At 41.5% G+C, this 25,532-nt stretch overlaps 1 protein-coding gene and 1 long non-coding RNA gene across 2 annotated transcripts in view; both read left to right on the top strand.

Annotated features, from left to right (window-relative positions):
- LOC146401824 (uncharacterized) overlaps positions 1-25,532 on the top strand; it is a 118,298-nt gene that overhangs the window by 20,885 nt on the left and 71,881 nt on the right. The gene's annotated exons all lie outside the window — the stretch shown is intronic.
- ERH (ERH mRNA splicing and mitosis factor) lies at positions 168-15,866 on the top strand. The gene is made up of 4 exons (NM_001185163.1): positions 168-238; positions 2,373-2,460; positions 10,461-10,581; positions 15,362-15,866. The coding sequence occupies exons 1-4, from the start codon at positions 236-238 to the stop codon at positions 15,462-15,464; spliced, it is 315 nt and encodes a 104-aa protein (NP_001172092.1). The 5' UTR covers positions 168-235; the 3' UTR covers positions 15,465-15,866.

The following is a 25,532-nucleotide window of genomic DNA, read 5'->3' as shown; positions in this document are numbered from 1 at the left end:
CCGATACATTCTCTCTATGTCTCGTCGCCCTTATTCAAAATGGCTGAAACAGAGTCAACATCTGCTCTAGCTGCCGGAAATAAAGGAGCCTCTATGGTTCAAAAGGTTCTTTCGCGGTGCCCTTCTGACGACTTCCGGCGGCTCCTCTCGCGGGGATTGGCTGTTGGCGGCGTTGCGGCTAAGCTCGTGTGCTGCAGCAGTGTCGGCAGCGGCTGCAGGAAAAGGGATCGGCGCGATGGTGAGAAAGGCCTAAGCGGCTCCCCGAGCCCCCAACCTCTGGGGCGACCCCTGCTCGTACATCTTCTCCCAACGCGGTCTAGCGCGCGCATGCTATTGCTCGGCTCTCCAGCCTGTAGATCGATCCTTCCCCTTCCCGCCGCGGAAACGCTGGGCCTGGCACTAGGCCGCTGAGCCCCGGTCCGCCCTGCGGTTGCGCGCCAGCCTGATGGCTCCGGCAAGGCGTGCGGTGCGGAGGATGCGCTTTCTCCCTATTGCTGCTTGGTAGAACCCGGCGTTGGGATGCTGACCTGTCTCTGCAAACGCTCTATCTTACTGTAGGAACAATGGGCGAGAGATGTCTGACAATCCTGTCTCTCCCCAAGCTTACAGCACCCAAAGTGTGGGCCAGGAGGAATCGTCTTTGCAGCGTGCTCAGCTATTCCCTTTGTTTTCTGTGCTCTGCCTTTTTGAAAATACGTGCAACCTTTTCTCTTTTCTGAGATGTACATGCTTGGTTTTGTGCTTCCCTTAGCCTTCAATCCTCTTTTTATCCTTATTTATATTCTTTGGGGCTGGAAGTTGAAAAGATAGGTTGAGCTGAGGGTCCAGGTTGCTTAGAACCTGGGTCGGTAGTGTAGTGGATGGGGGCGGGGGGTGTTGTTTGGTCGGTTTTGTTTTTTTGGGGTTTTCTTTTGCTTATGTGTGTGTGTTTTGTAATTCACAAAAAGGAAATGCTCTCAGGGATTCTGAAGAATCATGATTACTTCCATACTTTAGTTTTCGTTTTCAGTTTGCCACAGTTATTAACAGATTATGCATCTGTTATTAACAAGGAACTTTTTCATGTACTTCTCTGAATGGAGATACTTCAGTGTTTGACCCAACATAGTCTCCCAAGGAGGACTAGGAATTAGAAGACTGGGTTTTCAATTCTTGGTTTATTATAAATAATAATGTGACCTTGGGTATGTCATTTCATCTCAGTGAGTTTCCTTCCTTTTATGTCACTGTTTGGTCAGTTGTGTTAAAATACTTAGATTAAATCTGAGAAAAAGACAGCAGTTAGTAACAACCCATTCGCATTGAGCAGATATCTATGATTAGTTCTTTAATTCCGAGTAGAATTAAAAACTGGAGTTTGTATTTAAAGTCAACAGTTACTGGTTCAGAAGTCTTAAATTTTGTTGCCCTTACTGAACAACTTTAGTTTCTTTTTCTTCTCTCTGCCCCCATCTTTTTTCTTTTTTGATAGTTTGGGCGAAGCAATTAGTATCCATGAGGACTCAGGTTTGATCCCTGGCCTCGCTCAGTGGGTTAAGGATCCCGTATTGCTGTGAGCTGTGGTGTAGGTCACAGATGTGGCTCAGATCCTGAGTTGCTGTGGCTGCGGCGTAGGCCAGCAGCTACAGCTCTGATTTGAAGCCTAGCCTGGGAACTTCCATGTGCTGCACTTGCAGTCCTAAACAGACTAAATAAATAAATAAATAAATAAAGATAAAAGTACATCAACCCTCACCCCTTAAGGTGAGTCATCTCCAAGATGAATAATTTAATGGATTTTCTAAGGTGATGTTATATTAATTTTTATTTATTTATTTGTTTTAATTTTCCTTTTTAGAGCCATACCTGCAGCATATTCAAGTTCTTAGGCCTAGGGGTCGAATTGGAGCTACAACTGCCGGCCACAGCATTCAGGATCCAAGCCTGTCTGTGACCTACACCACAGCTCACGATGCAGGATCCTTAACCCACTGAGCAAGGCCAGGGATCTAACCACAACCTCATGCTTCCTAATTGGATTTGTTTCTGCTGCACCACGACAAGGAGTTTTTATTAGGGACTTAATACAGCTAGAGATAGAAAGAGACCAGTGGAGATAGAAAACCTAAGTAAGTTTTCAATCCAGCTGGGAAGAAAGATGCAAAAGAAAAAAAATAAACAGTACAAGGTAGCTAATGCTGAATACTTACAGACAGTAAGTGTAATAACAGTTTGAGAAAACAACCATTAAGAGTAAGAGACCTTGCAGAGGAGTTGTGAATCCAGCTTAATAACCAATGATCATTTGTGTCATGTTGCAGATTTTATCTCATACTAAGAATTTCTCAAGTATAAGTTAGAAACTTACATTAAAATCACTTTTCCCCCTGCAGTCTCACACCATTTTGCTGGTACAGCCTACCAAGAGGCCAGAAGGCAGAACTTATGCTGACTATGAATCTGTAAATGAATGCATGGAAGGTGAGTCTCATTTAGGACCTAGGTTTGTTTTTTCCTCCAGATTTCTTGAGGTGTTAATTCGAGCAGGGAAAGTAGATATTTAGGACCATGTTTGTTGAATACTTGAAATATTAATTATGCATGCTGTCTTATCAAGCTCTTGTATATAATGAATGTCTTTCCCAAGCCTCTGATTGTTCTGTAAAATTCTGTTATGTATTGTTATTTTGTTGTATTATGGAAGTATTTTACAGCTATCACTTATATATTCTGGATAAACTAAGCACTATAAAGTTGTTAAGGCAGGCAGGAGTGCCTACAGAACCAAATCTGCTTATAAGCAAATAAACATAGTTAAAAGCTGATTACAGTCCATAAGAATGTTGTTAGGAAATAATTAGCTCAGTGAATAAAGGCAAGTAGAACCTAATCAGTATAATTTATTGTGTATTTGATAAGATGGCACCACCCTGAAGGGAAGTATTAGCCTTCAATAAACTTTTCAGATGAGATCACATAAATTGGATCATCACAAATTGGATTAATCCTTACATTTATTTATTTATTTATTTATTTATTTATTAAATGGGAGTTGAGGAGGAGATGGATGATGTTCAGACAAAAAAGATGTTTCAGATGTTCCCTTCAGGTTCTCGCTTGGGTTTTGGTTGTTGTTCTTTTTTTTCTTTTTTGCCACAGAGGCAGTATGTGGGAATTCCTGGGCCAGGGATTGAACTTAGACACAGCAGCAACCAGAGCCACATTGGCGAGAGTGCAGGAGCCTCAACCCAGTAGGGCCATCAGAGAACTCCCTCATCCTTACATTTAATCATTATATCAAGTAAACCACTCGTGCACACCCTGCACCCTTTCTAATAAATTGTCCATTCTTCATTTCTTCTTTTTTTATTTTCTTAATTACTCAAATGAATTTATCACATCTATAGTTGTATAATGATCATAACAATCTGATTTCACAGGATTTCCATCCCACAACCCAAGCATATCCCCCCACCCCCCAAACTGTCTCCTCTGGAGACCATAAGTTTTTCAATGTCTGTGAGTCAGCATCTGTTCTGCAAAGAAGTTCAGTCTGTCCTTTTTTCAGATTCCACATGTCAGTGACAGCATTGGATGTTAGTGTCTCATTGTATGGCTGACTTCACTTAGCATGATCGTTTCTAGGTGCATCCATGTTGCAAAAAATGCTGGTATTTCGTTCTTTTTAATAGCTGAGTAATATTCCATTGTGTATATGTACCACATCTTCTTGATCCACTCCTCTGTCGATGGACATTTAGGTTGTTTCCATGTTTTGGCTATGCGTAAATAGTGCTGCAGTGAACAATGGGGTACATGTGTCTTTGTGAGTCGTGGTTTTTTCTGGGTAGATGCCCAGGAGTGGGATTGCTAGATCAAATGGTGGTTCTGTCACTTAGCAATACGTATTTAAGGTACTTCCCTTCATTTTGTAGCTTGATGGCCATAGCTTTTTTTTTTTTTTAATTAGAAATGGTGGTTTATTTTCCATCTCAAAAGCTAAAACAAAAAAAGTTAAAGGAGTTACTAGAATCAGTTCTCACAGGGTGGTAGCCAAATGGTAATTTTCTTATTTCCTTATTTTTCATTGTTTTAGTAGTTAATATTCCTCGGGAATACAGAGCTTTCCCTTCCCGCATCATTTTTTTAAATGAATGGTTTCCTTTTTTTTTTTTGTCTTTTTAGGCTGCAGCCGCGGCATATGGAGGTTCCCAGGCTAGGGGTCTAGTCGGAGCTGTAGCCACTGGCCTACTCCAGAGCCACAGCAACGAGGATCCAAGCCGTGTCTTTGACCTACACCACAGCTCACAGCAATGCCAGACTCTTAACCCACTGAGCAAGGCCAGGGATCAAACCTGCAACCTCATGGTTCCTAGTTGGATTCGTTAACCACTGAGATATGACAGGAACTTTGGTTTCAATTTTTTTATAGTAGTTTCAGGTTTACATGAAAATCCGTCAGAAAGTACAGTTCTATCACATACCTCTGCTTCTTTCTCACCCTCCTAGCTTTCCCTGTTATTTATATCCTGTATTAGTGTGGTGTGTTTGTTACAATTGTAGAACCACTACTGATACATTATTAACTAAAGTACATAGTTTATATTAATACTTTTTGCTTTGAACGGTTCTATGGATTTTAACCTGTATCTGTCATTTACTATCTAAAAATCCCCTTTGCTCCACCTACTCATTCATCCCTCCCTTCAAACCTCTGACAATCACTGATTTTTTTTTTTTTTTTTTTTTTTGCTTTTTAGGGCCACACTTGCAGCATTTGGAGTTTCCCAGGTTAGGGGTCTAATTAGCCAAATCGGAGCCATAGCAATGTGGGATCAGAGCTGAGTTTGCGACCTACACCATGGCTCAGGGCAACGCTGGATCCTTAACCCACTGAGCGAGGCCAGGGATTGAACCGGCAACCTCAGGTTCCTAGTTGGATTCGTTTCTGCTGCGCCACAAAGGGAAGGCCCACTGATCTTTTTAATGTGTCCGTGGTTTCACCTTTTCCAAAATGTCCTTTGGTTAGAATTAATAGCGCGTAGCTTTTTCAGATTGGCTCTTTCACCTAGCGATATCCTTCTAAGGTTTCTCCATGTCTTTTCATGGACCAATAGCTCATTTCTTTTAATTCCTGAATAATACTCATTTGTATGGATATACTGCTTTTTGGTTATCCATTTGCCTATTGAAGGCATCTTGGTTGCTTCCAAGTTTTGGCTGTTACAAAGATTCCTAGGCAGGTTTTGTGTAGACCTCAACTTTCAGCTCCTTTGGGTAAATACTGAGGCGTGTGATTGTTGGCTCATATGATAAGGCTTCATTTAGTTTTGTAAGAAATTAACAAGCTTCAGATGTGGCTGTATCATTTTGGATTCCTGTCAGCAATGAATGAGAGATCCTGGAGCAACATTTGGTGTTCTCAGTATTTGGGGGTTTTGCCATTCTAATAGAGGTATACCGATGGCTCATTGTTTTAACTTACTGTTTCTTTATGTCATGATGTTGAGCATCTTTTCATAATGCTTATTTGCCTTTTGTATGTCTTCTCTGGTGAGCTATTTATTTCAGATCTTTTGCCCATTTTTAAATTTGTTTTCTTATTGTTGAGCTTTAGAGTTCTTTGCATGTTTATAGTAACAGTCATTTATCAGATAGATGTTTTGCAAAGATTTTTCTCCTAGTCTGTGGCTTATCTTTGCACTTTTTTTCTTTTTTTCTGTTTTGTTTGTTCGTTTGTTTGTTTTGTTTTTTTAATGGCCACAGCTGGGGCACTGCCAAAGCCTTCAACCCACTGTGCCAGGCCGGGGATCAAACCTGAGCCTTCACAATGACCTTAGCCACTACAGTCAGATTCTTTTTGTTTTGTTTTTTGTTTTTTCTTTTTGCCTTTTCTAGGGCCGCTTCCTGCGGCATATGGAGGTTCCCAGGCTAGGGGTCCAATCAGAGCTGTAGCCACCAGCCTACACCAGAGCCACAGCAACGCAGGATCCGAGCCGCATCTTCGACCTACACCACAGCTCACAGCAACACCAGATCCTTAACCCGCTGAGCAAGGCCAGGGATCAAACCCGAAACCTTATGGTTCCCAGTCGGATTCATTAGCCACTGCACCACAGTGGGAACTCCCTGCAGTCAGATTCTTAACCCATTGCACTACAGTGGGATCTCCTTTTCACTTTCACTTTATTTTTTGTTTGTTTGTTTTGGTTTGGTTTGGCTTGGTTTTGTTTGTTTGCTTTGCTTTTTAGGGCTGCTTCTGTGGCATATGGAGGTTTCCAAGTTAGGGGTCCAATCAGAGCTGCAGCTGCCAGCCTGCACCACAGCCACAGCAATGCCAGATCTGACCTGCGTCTGCAACCTACACCTCACCAGGGCCTTACCCCACTGAGCCAGGCCAGGGATCAAACCTAGCCAGGGGTCAAACCTGAGTCCTCATGGATACCAGTCAGGTTCCTTACCACTGAGCCACAAGGGGAACTCCCTTCACTTTCTTGATAGTGTCCTTTGAAGCACAAAGATTTAAATTTTAATGAAGTTAAGCTTGCTTTTTTTGTTCTTCTGTTGCTTGTGGTTTTGATGTCAAATTAAGAAGCTGTTGCCTGGAGTTCCCATCGTGGCAAAGCAGAAATGAATCGGATCCTTAACCCACTGAGCAAGGGCAGGGATTGAACCCGCAACCTCTTGGTTCCTAGTCAGATTTGTTAACCACTGCGCCACAACAGGAACTCCAGTGCCTATATTTTTTTCAAAGAGTTTTATAGTTTTGATTTTGGCATTTAGGTCCCTGGGGCATTTTGAGTGAATATTTATATATGTTATGAGATAATTGGTTCAAGTTTCTTTTGTATGTGAGTGTACAGTTTTCCTAGCACCATTTGTTGCTAAAACTATTCTTGCTTCATTGAATTGTCTTGGTATCCTTGTCAAAGAACAGTTGGCCATAAATGTAAGGGTTTATTTGTGGACTCTTGTTTCTATTCCATTAATCTATGCGCTTGTTCTTATGCATAATAAGTGCTACAGTGTTTGTTTGTTTTGGAGGGGGCTTCGGGGCCAGATCATGTGGAAGTTCCCAGCCAGGGATAGAACCCAAACCACAGCAGCGACCCAAGATGCTGCAGTGACAATGCAAGATCCTCAACCCACTGTGCCACAAGGGAAATCCCACACTGTCTTGATTACAGTAGTTTTGTCGTAAGTTTTGAAATCAGGCAGTGTGTCTTCCAACGTTGTTCTTCTGCAAGATTGTTTTGGCTATCCCAGGTCTCTTTTATTTCTGTTTCAAATTGAGAGTCAAACTTGTCAATTTCTACAGAAGTGCCGTGGATTCTGATAGGGATTGCCTTGAATCTATAGATCATTTGGGGCAGTATTAATTACCATGTTGATAAGTTGCCCAATCCATGAACACGAAGGTATTATTCCATTTATTTAAGTCTTTACTTTCAATGATGTTTTGTTTTCAGTAAATTCTTTTTTTTTTTTTTGCTTTTTTAGGGCCGCACTTGCAGCATATGGACGTTCCCAGGCTAGGGATCTAATCAGAGCTGTAATTGCTGGCCTACACCACAGCCACAGTAACACGGGATCTGAGCTGCGTCTGCGACCTACACCACAGTGGATCCTTAACCCACTGAGCAAGGCCAGGGATCGAACCCACAACTGCATGGTTCCTAGTCGGATTTGTTTCCGCTGTGCCACAGAGGGAACTCCTTCAGTAAATTCTTAAGTCTCTTTTATGAAATTTTTTCCTAAGAATTTTAGATGCTGTTGTACGTGGAGCTGTGTTCTTTGTTTCATTTTTAGATTGCTTATTGTTAGGGTATAGAAAGAATTGATTTTTGTGTATTGGTCTTATATTATGCTTGCTGCATTCATTTATTAGTTCTAATAGTTTGTCTGTGTTTTGCTTAATATTCCTTAGGATATTCTTTATACAAGATCATGTCATCTGTGAACAGAGATAGATGCACTTCTTCCTGTCAAATTTTAGTCTGTTATTTTTTTCTTGCCAAATCACCTGCCTAGAACTTCTAATACAATGTTGAATACAGGTGGCAAGAGCAAATATTCTAGTGTTCTTCTGATCTGAGCAGGAAAGCATTCAGTCTTTCACAGTTAAGTACAGTGATAGCAGTGGGTCAGGGCCACAATGAATTTACTTTCTTTTAAATTTCCTTTCCAGGAGTTCCCGTTGTGGCTCAGTGGTTAACGAATCCAACTAGGAACCATGAGGTTGCGGGTTCGATCCCTGGCCTTGCTCAGTGGGTTAAGGTTCCGGCGTTGCCGTGAGCTGTGGTATAGGTTGCAGATGCAGCTCAGATCCCGCATTGCTGTGGCTCTGGCGTAGGCCTGTGGCTGCGGCTCCGATTAGACCCCTAGCCTGGGAACCTCCATATGCTGCTGGAGCGGCCCTAGAAAAGAAAAAAAATTAAATAAATTTCCTTTCCATTTCACCCTTTTTATTCAGAATCCACAAGTAATATTCTCTTATCACAGTGTAGTGTACCAGTACTAATCAAAAACCCTAGGAGTTCCTGCTGTGGCTCAGTTGGTTAATGATCTGGCTTATTTCTCTGGAGGCCCCGGTTCAATTCCTGACCTGGGGTAGGTCACAGCTAAGGCTCAGCTTCAGCCCCTGGCCCAGGAACTTAAGTATGCCCCAGAGGTGGCCGAAAAAAGAAAAGAAGAAAAAAAACCTAAAAAATCCCTTACTGAGATAGCTTTTGATAATTCTGTGGTTGAATATAACTTTTTAGTAGGAAATTTATGAAGTCAGTTTCGAGGTACACGAAGACCTGTATGTCCAGGATAGGACATGTTGTTTTCAGACAATTCTTCACTTGTCCATTCATCATATAGTATCCTTAGAAGAACTTATTAGTGGGAATGGACTGAAAAGGTTATGTTTCCGTTTTGTGGGAACAAGAGAGGAGTGTGTCACTGAATAAAAATTAAATTTAAAATGTGCTCTTTAGGGAGTTCCCGTTGTGGCTCAGTGGTAACGAACCCAACACAGTATCCATGATGATGTGGGTTCGATCCCTGGCCTTGCTCTGTGGGTTAAGGATCTGGCGTTGGCCATGAGCTGTGGCGTAGGTCACAGACATGACTAGGATCTGGCATTCCTCTGGCTGTGGCTTAGGCTGGCAGCTTTAGTTCTGATTCACCCCCTAGCCTGGAAACCTCCATATGCTGTGGGTGCAGCCCTAAAAAGACCAAATAAAAAGAGAAAGCTGCTCTTTAGATGATTATGTTAATAACATGGGTTTGCTACCAGTGATTTTGTTGATTATTATCTTTTTAAAACTTTTTATTTTTCTTTTGGGAGGTGTGTGTGTGCTCTTTAGGGCCTCATACTTCAGCATGTGGAGGTTCTCAGGCTAGGGGTCCAATCAGAGCTACAGCTGCCGGCCTGTGCCACAGCCACAGCCATGGGGCATCCGAGCTGCATCTTCGACCTACACCACAGCTCACAGCAATGCCGGATCCTTAACCCACTGAACGAGGCCTGGGATCAACCTGAATCCTCATGTTTCCTAGTTGGATTCATTTCCGCTGCGCCACTACGGGAACTCCTAAAACATTTTTTAATATTTATTTGTTTATTAAAGTAAAGCTGATTTACAGTGTTGTGTCAATTTCTGTTATACAGCCAAATGACCCATTCTGTGTGTATGTATATATATATATATATATATACACACACATTCCTTTTCTCAGATTATCTTCCATCATGGTCTATCCCAAGATCATTTTTTTTATTACTTATATTTGAGTACTTGTATGCTTACTATACATGCTAATCCTTTGTATGCAATATTTCACATAATCTTCAGAACTCTATAAAGAGACACCATTTGACAGGTAGGGTTCACAGGGTGGAGTCACTAGTAAAGGACAGAGCTAGAATTCGAGTCTCTGAATCCAGAGTCCAGGATCTTAAGTACTCTGTTAAGACAATCACTTCTTCATTGCAAGTTTTTTGGGGTTTTTTTGTTTGTTTTTGTCTATTTTAGGGCTGCAACTGTAGCATATGGAAGTTCCCAGGTCAAAGTGGAGCTGCAGATGCTGGCCTGTACCACAGCCATAGCAACACCAGATCCAAGCTGCGTCTGTCACTTACACCTCAGCTCATGGCAATGCTGGCCTTAACCCAGTGAATAAAGCCAGCCATTGAACCCACATCTTCATGGATACCAGTCAGGTTCATTACCACTGAGCCACAACAGGAACTCCACATTGTGTCAAAATTTGAAAGTAGAATGGGAAAGTATTCATTTGTCATCCATTATTCTCAAGTGTGGTGTTATTTAAAAATTTGCTAGTGGCAACAACTACAACACAAGTGGTCAACTTAACTGTTGTTTTCCCAGCCCAAGTTTATAAGAGGAAATACTATATAACCATATAACACCACTCATATCTAAAGTTCATATAATTATAAGGTCTTGATTTTTTTTTCCCTTCTCTCTTAGGTGTTTGTAAAATGTATGAAGAACATCTGAAGAGAATGAATCCCAACAGCCCCTCTATCACATATGATATCAGTCAGTTGTTTGATTTTATCGATGATCTGGCAGACCTCAGCTGCCTTGTGTAAGTATTAGCCACTCTACCTCTTAAATTGTATTTTTCTATTATTTGTTCGTCTGTTTGAGGTGACTTATGATATTGGGAGCTCACTGTGCCTGACACCGATCTTTGCATTTTGCCTAGAAGATAGTAATTAATATTTCTTATACATGTGGCTCATAAATTAAGTTGGCAACATAGAGCTGGACGCTAAAATCTTAAGAACTTTACTAATTGAAACAGTATGAATCAACTTTGCACTGAGAACTTGGTTCCTTAAACTGAATAATCCTTTTCTTAGTTTTTTTTCCATTATTGTCTTTATCCTAAAGCAGTTTGCTTTGGATTAAAACTAATATTCTTTTTTGTTGTTGTTGTCTTTTATCTTCTTAGGGCTACACCCGCAGCATGTGGAAGTTCCCAGGCTAGGGGATCTAATAGGAGCTGTTGCTGCCAGCCTATGCCACAGCCACGCCAGATCTGTGCTGCTTATGTGACCTACACCACAGCGTGGCAATGCCTGATCCTTAACCCACTGAGCGAGGCCAGGGATCAAACCTGAAACCTCATGGTTCCTGGTTGGATTCGTTTCTGCTGCATCCCGGGAACTCTCAATATTATTCTGTTTTCATGACTTTTTTTTTTTTTTTCTTTTTTTTTGGGCCACACTCGTGGCATCTGGAAGTTCCCAGGTCAGGGATTGAATCTGAGCTACAGCTGCTACCTCCACTGCAGCTGCAGCAATGCTAGCTCCTTAACCCACTGCACCGCAGCAGGAACTCCTTCATCTTTGTGCTATTAAATGTAAACCAGAAACTACATCTAGCATGCTAAAGTGATTTCTCATATTTGCCTTATTAAAGCAATACAAAGACTAATTATGTGTTAATGTACAACTATATATATTATAATAATTATTTATTATAGATAATTCCAGCTACAGTAGTTCAGATAGTATAAAAGAGAAATGAATGGTAACCTATAGTTTTTAATTGTCTGGAAAACTGTAAACTAGCTATTTGTTTTTATCTCTAATGTGAACTTTGGCCTCTGAAAACTTTTAGAATCAAATACATGGTTTAGGACCATTTTGTCCGTATGACTTTGATATTTGAATCAAGAGAGGTAAGATTTCCAGAATTATTTCTGGCAAGGTCTCCTATTGCCATGACATTTCCTATGACAGCACATCCTGCTCCTCTCCTTAATTAAAGATTGTGCACCTGGCCTGTTACTCTTCAGACAAGGAATTGAGTTCGTTTTTGGTTTGCTAATTGTTGTGGACTCGTTGGTTTTATTAAGTTTAACTGGCAGTGACATAGGACAGTTTTTAATTATTTTTAAACCAATAGAGAATGGAATAAATAAAAGTGTACTTTGTTAAGCCCAGAACAAACTGACCATGCATTAATTATAAAATTCATACACGGAGGATTTGTGTGGTTTATTTATTATTTTTTTTTTAGGGCCACACTCGTGGCCTATGGAGGTTCCCAGGCTAGGGGTCGAATCTGAACTACAGCTGCTGGCCTACACCACAGCCACAGCAATGTAGGATCCGAGCCGAGTCTGCGACCTACACACAGCCTATGACAATGCCGGATCCTTAGCCCCCTGATTGAGGCCGGGCCAGGGCTTGAACCCACAACCTCATGGTTACCAGTCAGGGTCATTACCACTGAGCCACGACAGGGACTCCCATGGAGGGTTTGTATTTCATATATTTGAAGCCAGAGTATAAATTTCTTCACGTTTCTCTGATCTGTAAGGTTTTTGGTTTTTTTTGTTTTAATAAGTTTTTTTAAGAGTAAGATAACAGCTTTTTGAAGATGTGGGCTTCTCTCATTTGCTTAGAGAGAGAGGGACATTTGCATCCTTGGTTACTTTAATGAGGAGGACCTCCTTCCTAATAAGGAAGACCATTTGGTATCAGTTAAAAAAAAAAGACCCCGGCTAATTTCCCTGCTCAGATCCACAGCTTCCATTCTTATGTAAACCTGCATTCATTGGCCATACACTAGGCTAAAATATTTATGCCAGCAGTTAGGGATTTTATTCATGTGTTTAACATTTAATTGTCTCATTTTCAAGTAGCAGTTAACATAAAGAAGGCATTATTACTACTTTAAGTTGGAAAATAGCATGCAAGCTGATGGATTCCTTAATGTTCACAATCCAAAGTGATCTTGGTTTGTGAACATTTAGGTCTAAATAAGGCTGTTCCACCCAAACTGTAATTCTGAAACATTTTGTTCATTTTTATATTCTTTTTTTTTTTTTTTTTTTTTGTCTTTTTGCCATTTCTTGGGCCGCTCCTGCGGCCTATGGAGGTTCCCAGACTAGGGGTCTAATCGGAGCTGTAGCTGCCAGCCTACGCCAGAGCCACAGCAACATGGGATCTGAGCCGTGTCTACGACCTACACCACAACTCATGGCAACGCTGGATCCTTAACCCACTGAGTGAGGGCAGGGATCAAACCCGCAACCTCGTGGTTCCTAGTCGGATTCGTTAACCACTGCGCCACGACAGGAACTCCCATTTTTATATTCTTTTCCAGTGTTAAATATTGTAGTCTGTTCTGCCATACCTGAAAGTAGACTAGATTGGCACTTGTTTAACTAGGAAGATGAACCAAAGGATAGTCAAAATTGGTTTACTTTTTAGGAGTATTTCTCCTTGGGAGTTCCCGTTGTGGCTCAATAGGTTAAGAACTGACTAGTATCCATGAGAATGCCGTCCTAACCCCTGGCTTGAGCTGTGGGTTAAGGACCTGGCATTGCTGCAAGCTGCAGCATAGCTCGAGCTTGGATCTGGCATTGCTGTGGCTTCAGCATAGGCCAACAGCTGCAGCTCCAATTGGATCCGTAGCCTGGGTGCCCCTAAAAAGAAGGGGAAAAAAAGTTTCTCATTGTAGCAAAAAGACATTAGTAAAAAGCCAGATGTTTTGTAAAAGTAAGAAGTTTGTGCATTTTCAATGAACCAGATTCTGATCTTACCATTTGGGGATAGAATATGATAGCAGTGTGAAGCGTTGCTACTTTGGAATTTGTTTCTTTTCAAAAAGCAGAGCATAGGTTTCTAGCTCAGTGGTTAACAGTAAGGACTCTGGTCTGGAGTGTTCTACTCCTTGCCCAAATTCACTTAGCTAATTAATTATTGCACTTTTTTGAGCTTTGGTTTTCTCCTTTATAAAAAATGGATAATTATATCTACTCACAGAATTGTGAACAGGATTAAATGAGTTCATTCAGATGAGCACTTAAAGCAATACCTAGCAGTTGGCAACCTTTTTTTGTTTTGTTTTGTTTTTTGGGTTTTTTTTTGGTCTTTTAAGGCCACACCAGTTGCATACGGAGGTTCCCAGGCTAGGGGTTGAATTGGAGCTGTAGCCGCCGGTCTACACTGCAGCCACAGCAACTTGGGATCTGAGCCTCATCTGTGACCTACACCACAGCTTATGGCATTGCTGGATCCTTAACCCACTGAATGAGGCAGGGATTGAACCCGAGTCTTCATGGATGATAGTCGGGTTCGTTAACCACTGAGCCATGCATGACGGGAACTCCTGGCAACTTCTTAATAGGTGTTTAGTATCAATTTGTATTGAGGTGTACGTGATTTTTTGCTGAGAAGCTAACAAATGAAACTTTTGGCTAAAATGAAACTGATGGATAAATTAGGTATTTTATTTTACTAAGATATGCCCTGTGTTTTTTTGATTTGGGTTTTTTGTTGTTTTAAGGCAAGCTACATCTTTGCCTCTCTTGAATGCCATGGGCGTTTCTACCAGATGGTGCACATGGCTTTGAAACACTTTGAGGTGTTTCAAAGTGTATAGCTTTGTATTTGTGTGATCTCTGCTTGCTTATTGCTTTTTTATACTATCACTTTAACTCTAAAAACGAATTTATTGCTTAACTAGCTAGAAACTGGAATGTTTCTAATTTTTGAGTCCTCTGGAGTTCCCATTGTGGCTCAATGGGTTAAGAACCTGGCTAATATCCATGAGGATGCGGGTTCGATCCCTGGCCTCACTTAGTGGTTTAAGGATCCAGTGTTGCTGTGGCTATGGTGTAGGCCGGCAGCTATAGCTCTGATTCAACCCCTAGCCTGGGAACATCCTTATGCTGCAGGTGCAGCCCTAAAAGGTGGGAAGTGGGGGAAGAGAAAAAGAATTTCTGAGTTCTTTTAGGATACCTTGAGTGATTTGGCTATTAAATGATGCCTTGTGCTCCCAATACCCTGGAATCCTATTGGAATTTCTTTGCTAATGCCACTCCTTACCCTTCCTAGCCTCTAGCGTTGTTTATATTAAAAAGCAAATCCCAAAATACTGGATGTGTATAAAATTTTTCTTCATACTTTTCAGGGAAGGAAGCTTTGTGGCATTAACATATTTTTAAAGGTTTTTTTGTTGATTCGGAGTAAATTTTAGCAAATCTGAAATTTTAGTGCTTGGGTTTAGTTTGTAATCACTGAAGAAACCGTAAAAATGATAACTGCAGGAAAAAGAACATGTGGTTTCTGGTCATACTTTGTCAAGAAGGAGATATGTAACACATGGAGCATTTCTCTTAAGATCTCTAGGCCTTGTTTTTTTATTCTGCTGCAAGGTTGTATTAGGTGATCTAAACTTCATAGTGCTTAAAATTCAAGTTACATAATCAGCTCTTTTATGTTTTTGTTAAGCACGAACATGTGGACATCTGCGCCCTCATTTAGGCAGTTATACTTTGGGGTTTTAAAAATACGGTAGTAATTGGCCATTGTAACCTTGCTTATTATTACCTTTCTGTTCCTCAGTTACCGAGCTGATACCCAGACATACCAGCCTTACAACAAAGACTGGATTAAAGAGAAGATCTACGTGCTCCTTCGTCGGCAGGCCCAGCAGGCCGGGAAATAGTTGAGTTTGGAAGCGTTGGGGGGGCGGGGGTGGGCTTGGAACACAGGCGTGTACAGCGTGCTGTAGCGGAAGACTTGTATGATAGTAGTCCTGTTTCCATTTGGTACACTCTAGCCAAGGTCGAATGTATTAGATGAAATGTGAGGGTTTTGTTCAATCTGAAACCCCCATTGCTCCCCCTCCCCCCCCCCTTTTTTTTACTTAAACATTTTTATGATGCTTTAGACGGAAGTTGGTTTTTGTCAGTTAGCATTGGTTCCAGTCCTTCAAACTGTTCGTATCTGCTTTATAACATTCACTGTACTAACCCTTCAGATCAGGGTGGGGGTGGTGGCACAGTTATGTCCTAAAGATGAAGTCTTAGGTGAAAAACAAAAAACAAATAAATGTTCTTTAGTTATATTTTTCCTTGAGTGATTTTGTTTGTTTTTGGTGTTTTGTTTGTTTGGTTTTGGTTTGTTTTGGTTTTTTTTTGTCTCTGAACTGGATTTTCTTGCAAAGCATTATCAGTTTCTAAACTAATAGCCTGCTACGTGAATTTGAAGAAAGCCTATATATGTGCTGAATATATTTTACTGTGGTTTATATGAAGCTAAAGAGCTTTTATCTCATTTTTCCAGCCTTGTAAGTGACTCTCAATTGTATCGCCAAGGTCTGTACTTATTGTTGATGCAAACATTGTGAAACTCTTTCTGGTGGTAGAGCTTAACTAACTACTTCAGCAGCCAGGTCAGTTCTTTAGCTTTGGTGCTATACTTTTTTAGAAGATCCTTGTGCCTTCTCATAGCCTTTAGCAGCTGAATGTTGATTACCACTCCTGTGTGAAAGCTATGAAGGTGAGGGGAAAACCACAGAAAAATACAGGATAATCCTGCTTTTAATGTGGTCAATTGTGACTTGAACATACAGTGTGTTTGTGTGTGTATATATGTAGCCTTTTTAGGGCCACACCCATAGCATATTAAGTTCCCAGGCTAGGGGTCAAATCAGAGCTGCAGCTGCCGACCTACAACAGCCACTCGGGATCCGAGGCACCTTTGGGACCTACACCACAGCTCACAGCAACGCCAGATCCTTAACTCACTGAGGGAGGCCAGGGATTGAATCTGCATCCTCATGGATACTAGTCAGATTTGTTTCTGCTGAGCCACGACGGGAACTCCAGAACATACAGTATATTGTATCTCCAGCCAAGTATGTGGGCATTTCCTGATTCTGCTATTATCACTCTAACCAATAGCTAATAATATCTTTATACAATGTAAGATTGGCAGGGTTTTTTGTTTTTTGGGGGTTTTTTTGGAGGCTTTGTGACTAGCCTTATATTTCCCTTGTCACTTCCCACTCTTGGACATTTGAGCCTTAAATATTTTTCTTGTTTCATGTAGAACCAAATTCTGAGTTAGTATTTTTGTGTGCTCACTTTTTCTATAGAATAATCGCTCTAATAATGAAATGTTATCACTGTATTGGAGGATTATTAAAATTATGTATAGCTGTAGTTAATATTTCACTGTGAATCAGCCAATTTTTATATCCAAATTGTTCTTACAGAAAAATAAGTAGATTCAGAAGCAGATTCAAATTGGGGTGCAGGTGCTGGCAGAGTTAATGTCCTAAAGATAAAGTTTTAGGCGAAAAACAAAAAAAACAAATGTTCTTTAGTTATATTTAGTTAGCAAGTCCTACTTTTCACTTGGCCTGTCTAGTAATATAGTTTTATTTCTCTAACAGGTATGTTCTTGGCTTCTTTTTGTTTGTTTGTTTTTTTGAAAAATACTTTAGAACACATCTGGAGGGAATGGGATCCCTTGATTCTCAGATACCTTATCTGGTGTTGGGCTTACAGACATAGGAAAATAAGATTTTCTAAGGAATGTGAGAAACTATCTAGGTCCTAGATATGGGGTGATGAGAACAAAAAGGAAGGGAGTAATATTTTGATTTTTTTTGGGGGGGGGGCTTTTTAGGGCCATACCCAACACATATGGAAGTTCCCAGGCTAGGGATCGAATCAGAGCTGTAGCTACTGGCCACACCACAGCCACAGCAACAATGGTTCCAAGCCTGTCTGTGACCTACACCACAGCTCATGGCAATGCCAGATCTTTTAACCCACTGAGCAGGGCCAGGGATCGAACCCAAGTCCTCATGGATACTAGTTGGGTTCATTACCACTGAGCCAAAACAGGAACTCTAGGAGTAGTATTTTGAATCATATTTATGAGGCTTAAGGAAGAATGGGACAGGGATAAACATGGAAAAATATGCATTTAACTATGTCCAGTATTACACAGAAGAGGAACAGAAGTAGGCTTTTCATTGTTAAGGTGAAGTCTATGATAAAACTTTCAGAGGTTCACATCCTGGCACAGCGGAAACGAATCTGACTAGGAACCATGAGGTTTCGGGTTCAATCCCTGGCCTCACTCAGTGGGTTAAGGATCCAGCGTTGCTGTGAGCTGTGGTGTAGGTCACAGATGTGGCTCGGATCTGTCATGGCTGTGGCTGTGGCATAGGCTGGCAGCTACAGCTCTGATTAGACCCCTAGCCTGGGAGCCTCCATATGCCATGGGTGTGGCCCTAAAAAGACCAAAAAAAAAAACTTTCAGTGGTTTGGTCGAGCTACAGCCACTATTTACATGTTATTAGAGAGTATTGATTGTGTGGCCTTTCTCCAACCACAAGTAAAACTGGTTTGATTTCTGCTTATAAAGTGATATTTTATACTGCTACTTAAAGGTGAAACATAGCAGAAAAATTAACAAAATTCTTGATCCTCTAATCCACCTTATTTTATATATCTGAAAAATTTCTAAGATAACGTTCTTGACAATGCTGCTTCTATTTTTTAATGTTTGAGCTAAGAAGTCCCATGAATATAAAAGGGCTATTTTTTTTTTTTTTTTTGTCTTTTCTAGGGCCGCTTCCTGCGGCATATGGAGGTTCCCAGTCTAGGGGTTGAATCGGAGCTGTAGCCACCGGCCTCTGCCACAGCCACAGCCACAGCAACCCAGGATCCCAGCCAAGTCTGTGACCTACACCACAGCTCAGACCAACACAGGATCCTCCACCCACTGAGCAAGGCCAGGGATCAAACCCGAAACCTCATGGTTCCTAGTCGGATTCGTTAACCACTGAGCCACAACGGGAACTCCTAAAAGGGCTATTTTAACTAGCTCACTTTTAGTCTTCAGGCTTAATGTTTCCAGCAACTTGCTAAAATGCCTTGGAGTAAGAACTGTGGTGAACTGTTTACTTTCAGCAAGTTTGAGAGGACTTTTTTGTTTGTTTTTTAGGGCTGCACCTGCAGCATATAGAGGTTCCCAGGCTAGGGGATTAATTGGAGCTGTAGCCGCCAGCCTACACCATGGCCACAGCAATGCCAGATCCAAGCTGTGTCTGTGACCTACACCACAGCTCACGGCAACGCCGAATCCTTAACCCACTGAGCAAGGCCAGGGATCGATCCCACAACCTCATGGTTCCTAGTCAGATTCGTTAACCACTGAGCCACGACGGGAACCCCACCCTGAGAAGACAATTTTTTACACCTAAAGACCAGTGTTTGAGTTTAAGAACAAGATGGGGCATTTCTTACTGTGAAATCAGCTTCATATCAGTATGACCTCTCCTTTATCAAATTGTTTTTAATTTTTAAGATTGAAATGAAAACTAGAATATATGAGCTGTTTAATAAATATTACTATATTTGTAGGGATGATACATGTAGGAGAGGAAACATTAGTTTATCTGTGAGCATAATGATACGAGCATCACCAACCACTTAGGTATAGCACTTACTGCTTGGGAAACATTTTTATATATGTCATATTTAATCATCACAACAACTCTTGGAGATCGGAAATAATTACTCCTCTGTTAAAGGTGAAAAAATCAGTTCAGATTGACTCAGATCACACAGCAATACCACAGTGATTTCGCTAGATGAAAAAGACGTAGTCTTAACCACAAAGATCTTAATGGATTAGGGAGCCCTTCAACGTAAGTAGCTGTGAACTAGGTGATGAATTTCTGGTGACTATCAAAGGAACCTTTTTATTTTATTTGTGTGTGTGTGTGTGTCTTTTTGCCATTTCTAGGGCTGCTCCCGAGGCATTGGGAGGTTCCCAGGCTAGGGGTTGAATCAGAGCTGTAGCCACAGCCCTACACCAGAGCCACAGCAACGCAGGATCCGAGCCACGTCTTCGACCTACACCACAGCTCAGGGCAACACCGGATCCTTAACCCACTGAGCAAGGCCAAGGATCGAACCCACAACCTCATGGTTCCTAGTCGGATTCGTTAACCACTGAGCCACGACAGGAACTCCTATCAAAGGAACCTTAAAGATGGAAGTACTTGGATTCTCCAGACCTGAATAGGTCACATTTGTCACCAGTTTGCAAAAGCATACAGGGTAGAAAAGAGCTCGCCAGCGCAGCATCATCAAGTGTTCCTCCTCCGGAGGAGTGATAAGTCCTCATGACAGTCCCCAGCCATCTAAGAAGTATTCTGTGTGTACAAAGAAATGATAGCTCAGGTGCAAGAGACTGGACAGGTAGGGACAAGAGCTACCTTGGCTTAGCCTCGTATACAGCAGGAGCCACTACCTGTTGTAATGCGACTGTAAATAGAGTTTCTGAGTTGCTGCAAGAGACATGCCACAGTTACAGGAACCAATTGCATTTAGAGAAGGACAAAGCTATTCTGTCTTCCCGCCAGATATTTACAGTTTATAGAATTCTAAGTATGCATTACCAATTACAGGTCATTTTTACCTTAAGCAGTTTTGCCTAGTAATACATTCCACCATCGTTTTTCCTTAGGAAGAGAGCTAGAAAGTTAACCCAAGGTCAAATTTATCCATAGAGCAGAAGGAGTTTTTGTTAATCCTTTATCCACAGCTATTTAAGGCATGTGAGATGGCATATCCAGCTGTCCTCATGAAGGAAGTAACATTTAAGCTGGGCCTTGAAGAATGGCTAAGCTTTGAAAACAGGGCAGGAGTAATGAGATGGAAAAGAACTGGCAGTATTTGAGGACCAGCAAATAAGCCATCATGGCTGGAACGAGGTAAAAAACTTAGTAGGAGAGGTGGTATGTGGTTTTAAGCCCAGGAAATCTAGTATTGGAGTACCTTCAGAGTTTAATTTCATAGGCTGTGACAGTCTAAAGGTTTTTAAGGCATAACCTGTCAAATCTTTGCATTAGGAGAATTAAACTCACTCCTTTGTGTAAACTGAATTGGAAAGCTAGAAAATAAAATGTTCCAGAAGCCAAGTCAAGGGAATTTTTCAGTGAGACAGTTAAGGTGAGGAATTATAAGAATGCTTTGGGGAGTTCCCGTCGTGGCGCAGTGGTTAACAAATCTGACTAGGAACCTTGAGGTTGCAGGTTCAATCCCTGGCCTTGCTCAGTGGGTTAAGGATCTGGCGTTGCCATGAGCTGTGGTGTAAGTTGTAGGCTCAACTTGGATCCCGAGTTGCTGTGGCTCTGGCATAGGCCAGCAGCTACAGCTCCAATTAGACCCCTAGCCTGAGAATCTCCATATGCCGCAGGGGCGGCCCTAGAAAAAGCAAAAAGACCAAAAAAAAAAAAAAAAAAAAGAATGCTTTGGATTTAAAGTTTAGGAAGTCTCTTCATTGGCATATTATTAAAGACAAAAGTTGGCAGATAAAGAGTAAGGAAAATGATGTAGACAGAGAAGGCAAAGTTCATTGGAAACCTGAAAGAAGAAAGTGTTAATGTGGAATGATAGATATTTTTTTGTTTTGTTTTTCTCATCATCTTTATTCAAGTATTTCACAGCAGTTACATTACAAATTACAGTTAAATGTTCAAAGTTCCAGAATTCAAAAATTAAATAATTTATGTCAAACTAATGTAAAATGAAGTCGAATGCAAAACATCAATTTAACACAATTCTAAATTAAACTATGAACCCAAAATAGACCATAGTTGATGAAGTCTACTTAATCTACAAAGCAGACATACATGACCAAAACCAAAGAGGACTCCCAAAGTCTAAATAACAAAATGGACAAAATACAAAAGATGCAGGTACAAGTCCAAATTCAAGCTTACAATGTGATTACAAATAATCATAATAACAGTGGCATTCAGCCACGGGACTTGACACTGAAGATACCTACTGAATAGCACCATGGCTGAACCAACTTAATCAAAAATGGGAAGATATTACCACCCCACTCCCTAAAAATAAAATCCAGTAAACCTACAAATACATTGGCATATGAGAAAAATCAAGTCATGAAAGAACGTAAAACAATGAAAAATTAATCACAGGTGAGATTCAAACTCAAAAACACAATTAACTCCACAGCCATCAGTTTCAACCCTACCGCAGTTCCATCATCTTCAAAAGGCTCCTATGGTCCCCACAGCTGAGCATTAGCTGTTGTTGGGCTGTGCTGTGATACATATTTTAGTGATCTGAGAGCAAGGTTTTACACAGGAGCTTATCATTTATAATGCTCACAATAGGAAGAGCAGAGGTCAATTCGTACATAGTTTTGCCAATGCTATACAGCAAAAATTACCTTATAGAAAAGTAAACAATATTGAGTCCACTTGGATAATTTCACAAGCTGCTTTAAACTATAGAACCACCAGATATCGGCAAAATAAGCATAACTGGTATAGTGTTTTCTTTTGTGAGGGGGGGTTGGCACCATTCCAGCTCATTTTTCTCCCCTTGGCATTAGATTGAACAGTTTAGGTCTTAAAGAGAAAGCCAAAGTGGCAGTTCCTATCATACTGAGGATATTTCTATTCTATTTCTCCATCTACATCAAGGAGAAAGACACTTTTTTTTTTTTTAAATGCAATAAGAGGAAGCGTCTAGGATTAAGAAATGTATTATAATTAGATAATTGCTACTGGAAAATTGTAGTGCCAGCTGAAAGATGTACTGGTAGAAGGAAGAAGCTCAGAAGGAAAAGATGGAAAGTTGAGAGCGTGCAAGTGTGTTAGATGTTCTCAATTCGTTAAATATGTAAAATAGAAAAAAAAAAAAAAAAGGGAGTTCCCATCGTGGCACAGTGGTTAACAAGTCCAACTAGGAACCATGAGGTTGAGGGTTCGATCCCTGGCCTCGCTCAGTGGGTTAAGGATCTGGCGTTGCTGTGAGCTGTGGTGTAGGTCGCAGACGCAGCTCGGATCCCTAGTTGCTGTGACTCTGGCGTAGGCCGGTGGCTACGGCTCTGATTCGACCCCTAGCCTGGGAACTTCCACATGCCGCGGGAGCGGCCCAAGAAATAGCAAAATGACAAAAAAATAAATAAATATGTAAAATAGATTACAGGTCATGGATGATCATCTGTGACATCCATTGGAGACCCCAGAAGTGTTGCACTTTAGTGAGACTGCCCTGCCCCAGGCTGTAGCAGTGAAAATGCTGAATCCTAACCATGAGGCTACCAGGGAACTCGCTGTCCTGCTTTCTTTTGAATTGAGATTTTTTTAAGTGATTGTACTCAGGTTTACAAATAATCTGTAACTTCTCACAGTACACCTTCACATACACCTTTGATTGCCCGTTTTCAATCCCTGGTCTGGGAACTGAGATCCCACATCAAGCCGCTGCATGCCGCAGCCGAAAAACCAAAAACAGGATAATGTGATTCAGGCAGTATGAACAAAGTGATTCAGGCAGTATGAATCTCACATCTAGTAGAGTGTAGATCAGAGCATATCTTTAGTACAAGAATTGATAGGAGGAGTTCCCATTGTGGCTCAGCAGGTTAAGAACCCCACATGGTGTCTGTGAGGATGTGGGACAGTGGGTTAAGGATCCAACATTGCCACACGTTGCGGCTTAGATCACAGATGTGGCTTGGATCCTGTGTTATTGTGCCTGTTGGCCTGCAGCTATACAGCTCCTATTTGACCTCTAGCCCAGGAACTTCCATATGCTACAGGTGTGGCTGTAAAAAGGAGAAAGAAAAAAAAAAAGCAGCAATATAAAATTGTTATGGGGGGATGCTTGAGTAGGGGAGGGCAGAATTAAGATGACAAGGAGTCATGGGTAACAAGCATGATATCGAAAGGCTAACCAAGGTCTAGGCTAGACTAGACGCAAGGCAAGTAGATGAAGGGCTAAGGAGGCGCCGAGAGACTGAAGTCAAGAGGACGATTGATGAAGAAGTTGGGAGTAGCTAGATGATGGTCTAAGGGGGACTCAAGTAAAAAAACGCTTAGAGGGTGATAACTTCTTAGTGATTCACTTTCCTGTCTCCTCCACTACATAGTTTGACTTGTAAGCCAGATCTAAGGAAGATGTTTTACCTTTGGAGACAATAGCAATCTCTTCAGCTACATTTAGAGATGCTGTATCATTATCTAGCTTTCTGGTTTGAATTTCTGCTTTGTAATTCTATGCTTTAACGAGATGTTCCGTTGAAGGCTTGTGAAGAGCTTGGTTTAAAAGTCTCTTCTGTGCCAAAGGTAATTTTTCTTTAAGCTTTTCAAGAGAGTAGGGAGAAGGCTAACAAGGACTGATTACATCACTTAACTGAGACAGGCCCTCTGGCCTTGTCAACAGATGTTTGAATTTAAGGTCTCTGGACTGTAATTTAAGAGAAATGGGAAAGATCATGATTGGAGAGGTTGCCATGGTGATGCTAACTGCTACCTTCACTTACCAGCATTGATTGTGGACTGTCTACTCTGTTTCAAGATCGCCTGGGCTTGGCCACCTATGTTGCCCTCTAGTCTTTGAGGGAAAGAGGGTTTGAGACTGTTAGTACTGCTGCAGGGTGAACAGTTTGAAGGGCACCCAACAATGCTGGGCGCCTTCTCTCCGACGGCCTGGCCAGTCCAGAGATTGCTTTGTCCTTGATACCGCCCATGAGCCCCTTAGAAGCATGGTTACCCACTTCCTTCCACTTACAAAGCAATGCCAGAAAGGATTACCATAATGCCCTTCCCAGTTATTAAGCAAATACCAGTGCGAAGTGGCAGTTGTGACAGAAGAGGACTCAGCCTTGTACTCCCTTCAGAGGAGTGTTACAGAAGGGTTTGAAGGTACTGGTACACGAAAGAGCAAATGTTCGTAGAGGGAGGTTGTGATGCAGCTCTAAGGGATTTAAGATAGAAAGCCTTGATACCCCAGTATTTGGTGGCTCCTGAGCCAGGCCCTCTAGATCTATTCAAGTCCTTTGGATTGAAAAAGTACATCTTTCCTTCCTGTAAAAGGCTGATGATCACTACTTACACGACAGAGCATTTGAGGCCTGTGTGACCTCTGTGAACAATGACCATCTCTGTAATATTGCCCAGTAATTCCTGCAACTGACCAGCCTAGACATTGAGATTTTGCACGTTGTGTGAAAGATCCTGTATCAGTACTTCTAGGGACTGCCCAGCAGCGAGTCCAGTGTTGGCATCAACATGGAGCATTTTGGGAGTCCGTGGCTAGGAGGATCATTCAGGCTTCCCCACAGGGACGGATTCCTCCCCTCAGCTGGGCTCTGACAACCCCCACCTGCCTCCCCTCTGCAAACACATCTCCCTCTGCTTAGCTCCGACTCCCACCCCCTTCTCATCCTGCTCATCCACAAAGGTGATTTCACATGGTAAACACTTATAGGACTGACTACCCTAAGAGTTGCTGTGCTGTTTACATCCTTTTTTTTTTTTTTTTTTTTTTTCCTCGTCCTTTTGCTATTTCTTTGGGCCGCTCCTACGGCATATGGAGGTTCCCAGGCTAGGGGTCGAATCGGAGCTGTAGCCACTGGCCTACACCACAGCCACAGCAACGCGGGACCCGAGCCGCATCTGCAACCTACACCACAGCTCACGGCAACGCCGGATCGTTAACCCACTGAGCAAGGGCAGGGACCGAACTCACAACCTCATGGTTCCTAGTCGGATTCATTAACCACTGCGCCACAATGGGAACTCCTTCTTCTTCTTTTTTTTTTTTTTTTTTTTTTACATCCCATTTTTAATGTTGAACGTAATCCTCAGGACAAATGTAGAGCTTAGTAAGTGATAACTTATTACAAAACCAAAATCCTAGAATTTTGTGCAATTTTCTATATA

Source organism: Sus scrofa, chromosome 7, assembly GCF_054392235.1.
Source record: "Sus scrofa isolate SSC_HxYL_T2T_F1_AM1 chromosome 7, Sscrofa_HxYL_maternal_Yorkshire_Landrace_v2.0, whole genome shotgun sequence".
In the NCBI taxonomy this organism is placed as follows: Eukaryota; Metazoa; Chordata; class Mammalia; order Artiodactyla; family Suidae; genus Sus; species Sus scrofa.
The sequence above is the reverse complement of the archived record's forward strand: the minus strand, read 5'-3'. Positions and strand labels throughout refer to the sequence as shown.

What these genes read in the sequence shown, in the direction of transcription:
- ERH (NM_001185163.1), top strand. An exon ending in TGTAAATGAATGCATGGAAG is followed by an intron (nt 2,461 to 10,460) that starts GTGAGTCTCATT and finishes CTTCTCTCTTAG; the next exon opens with GTGTTTGTAAAATGTATGAA. An exon ending in GCAGACCTCAGCTGCCTTGT is followed by an intron (nt 10,582 to 15,361) that starts GTAAGTATTAGC and finishes TCTGTTCCTCAG; the next exon opens with TTACCGAGCTGATACCCAGA.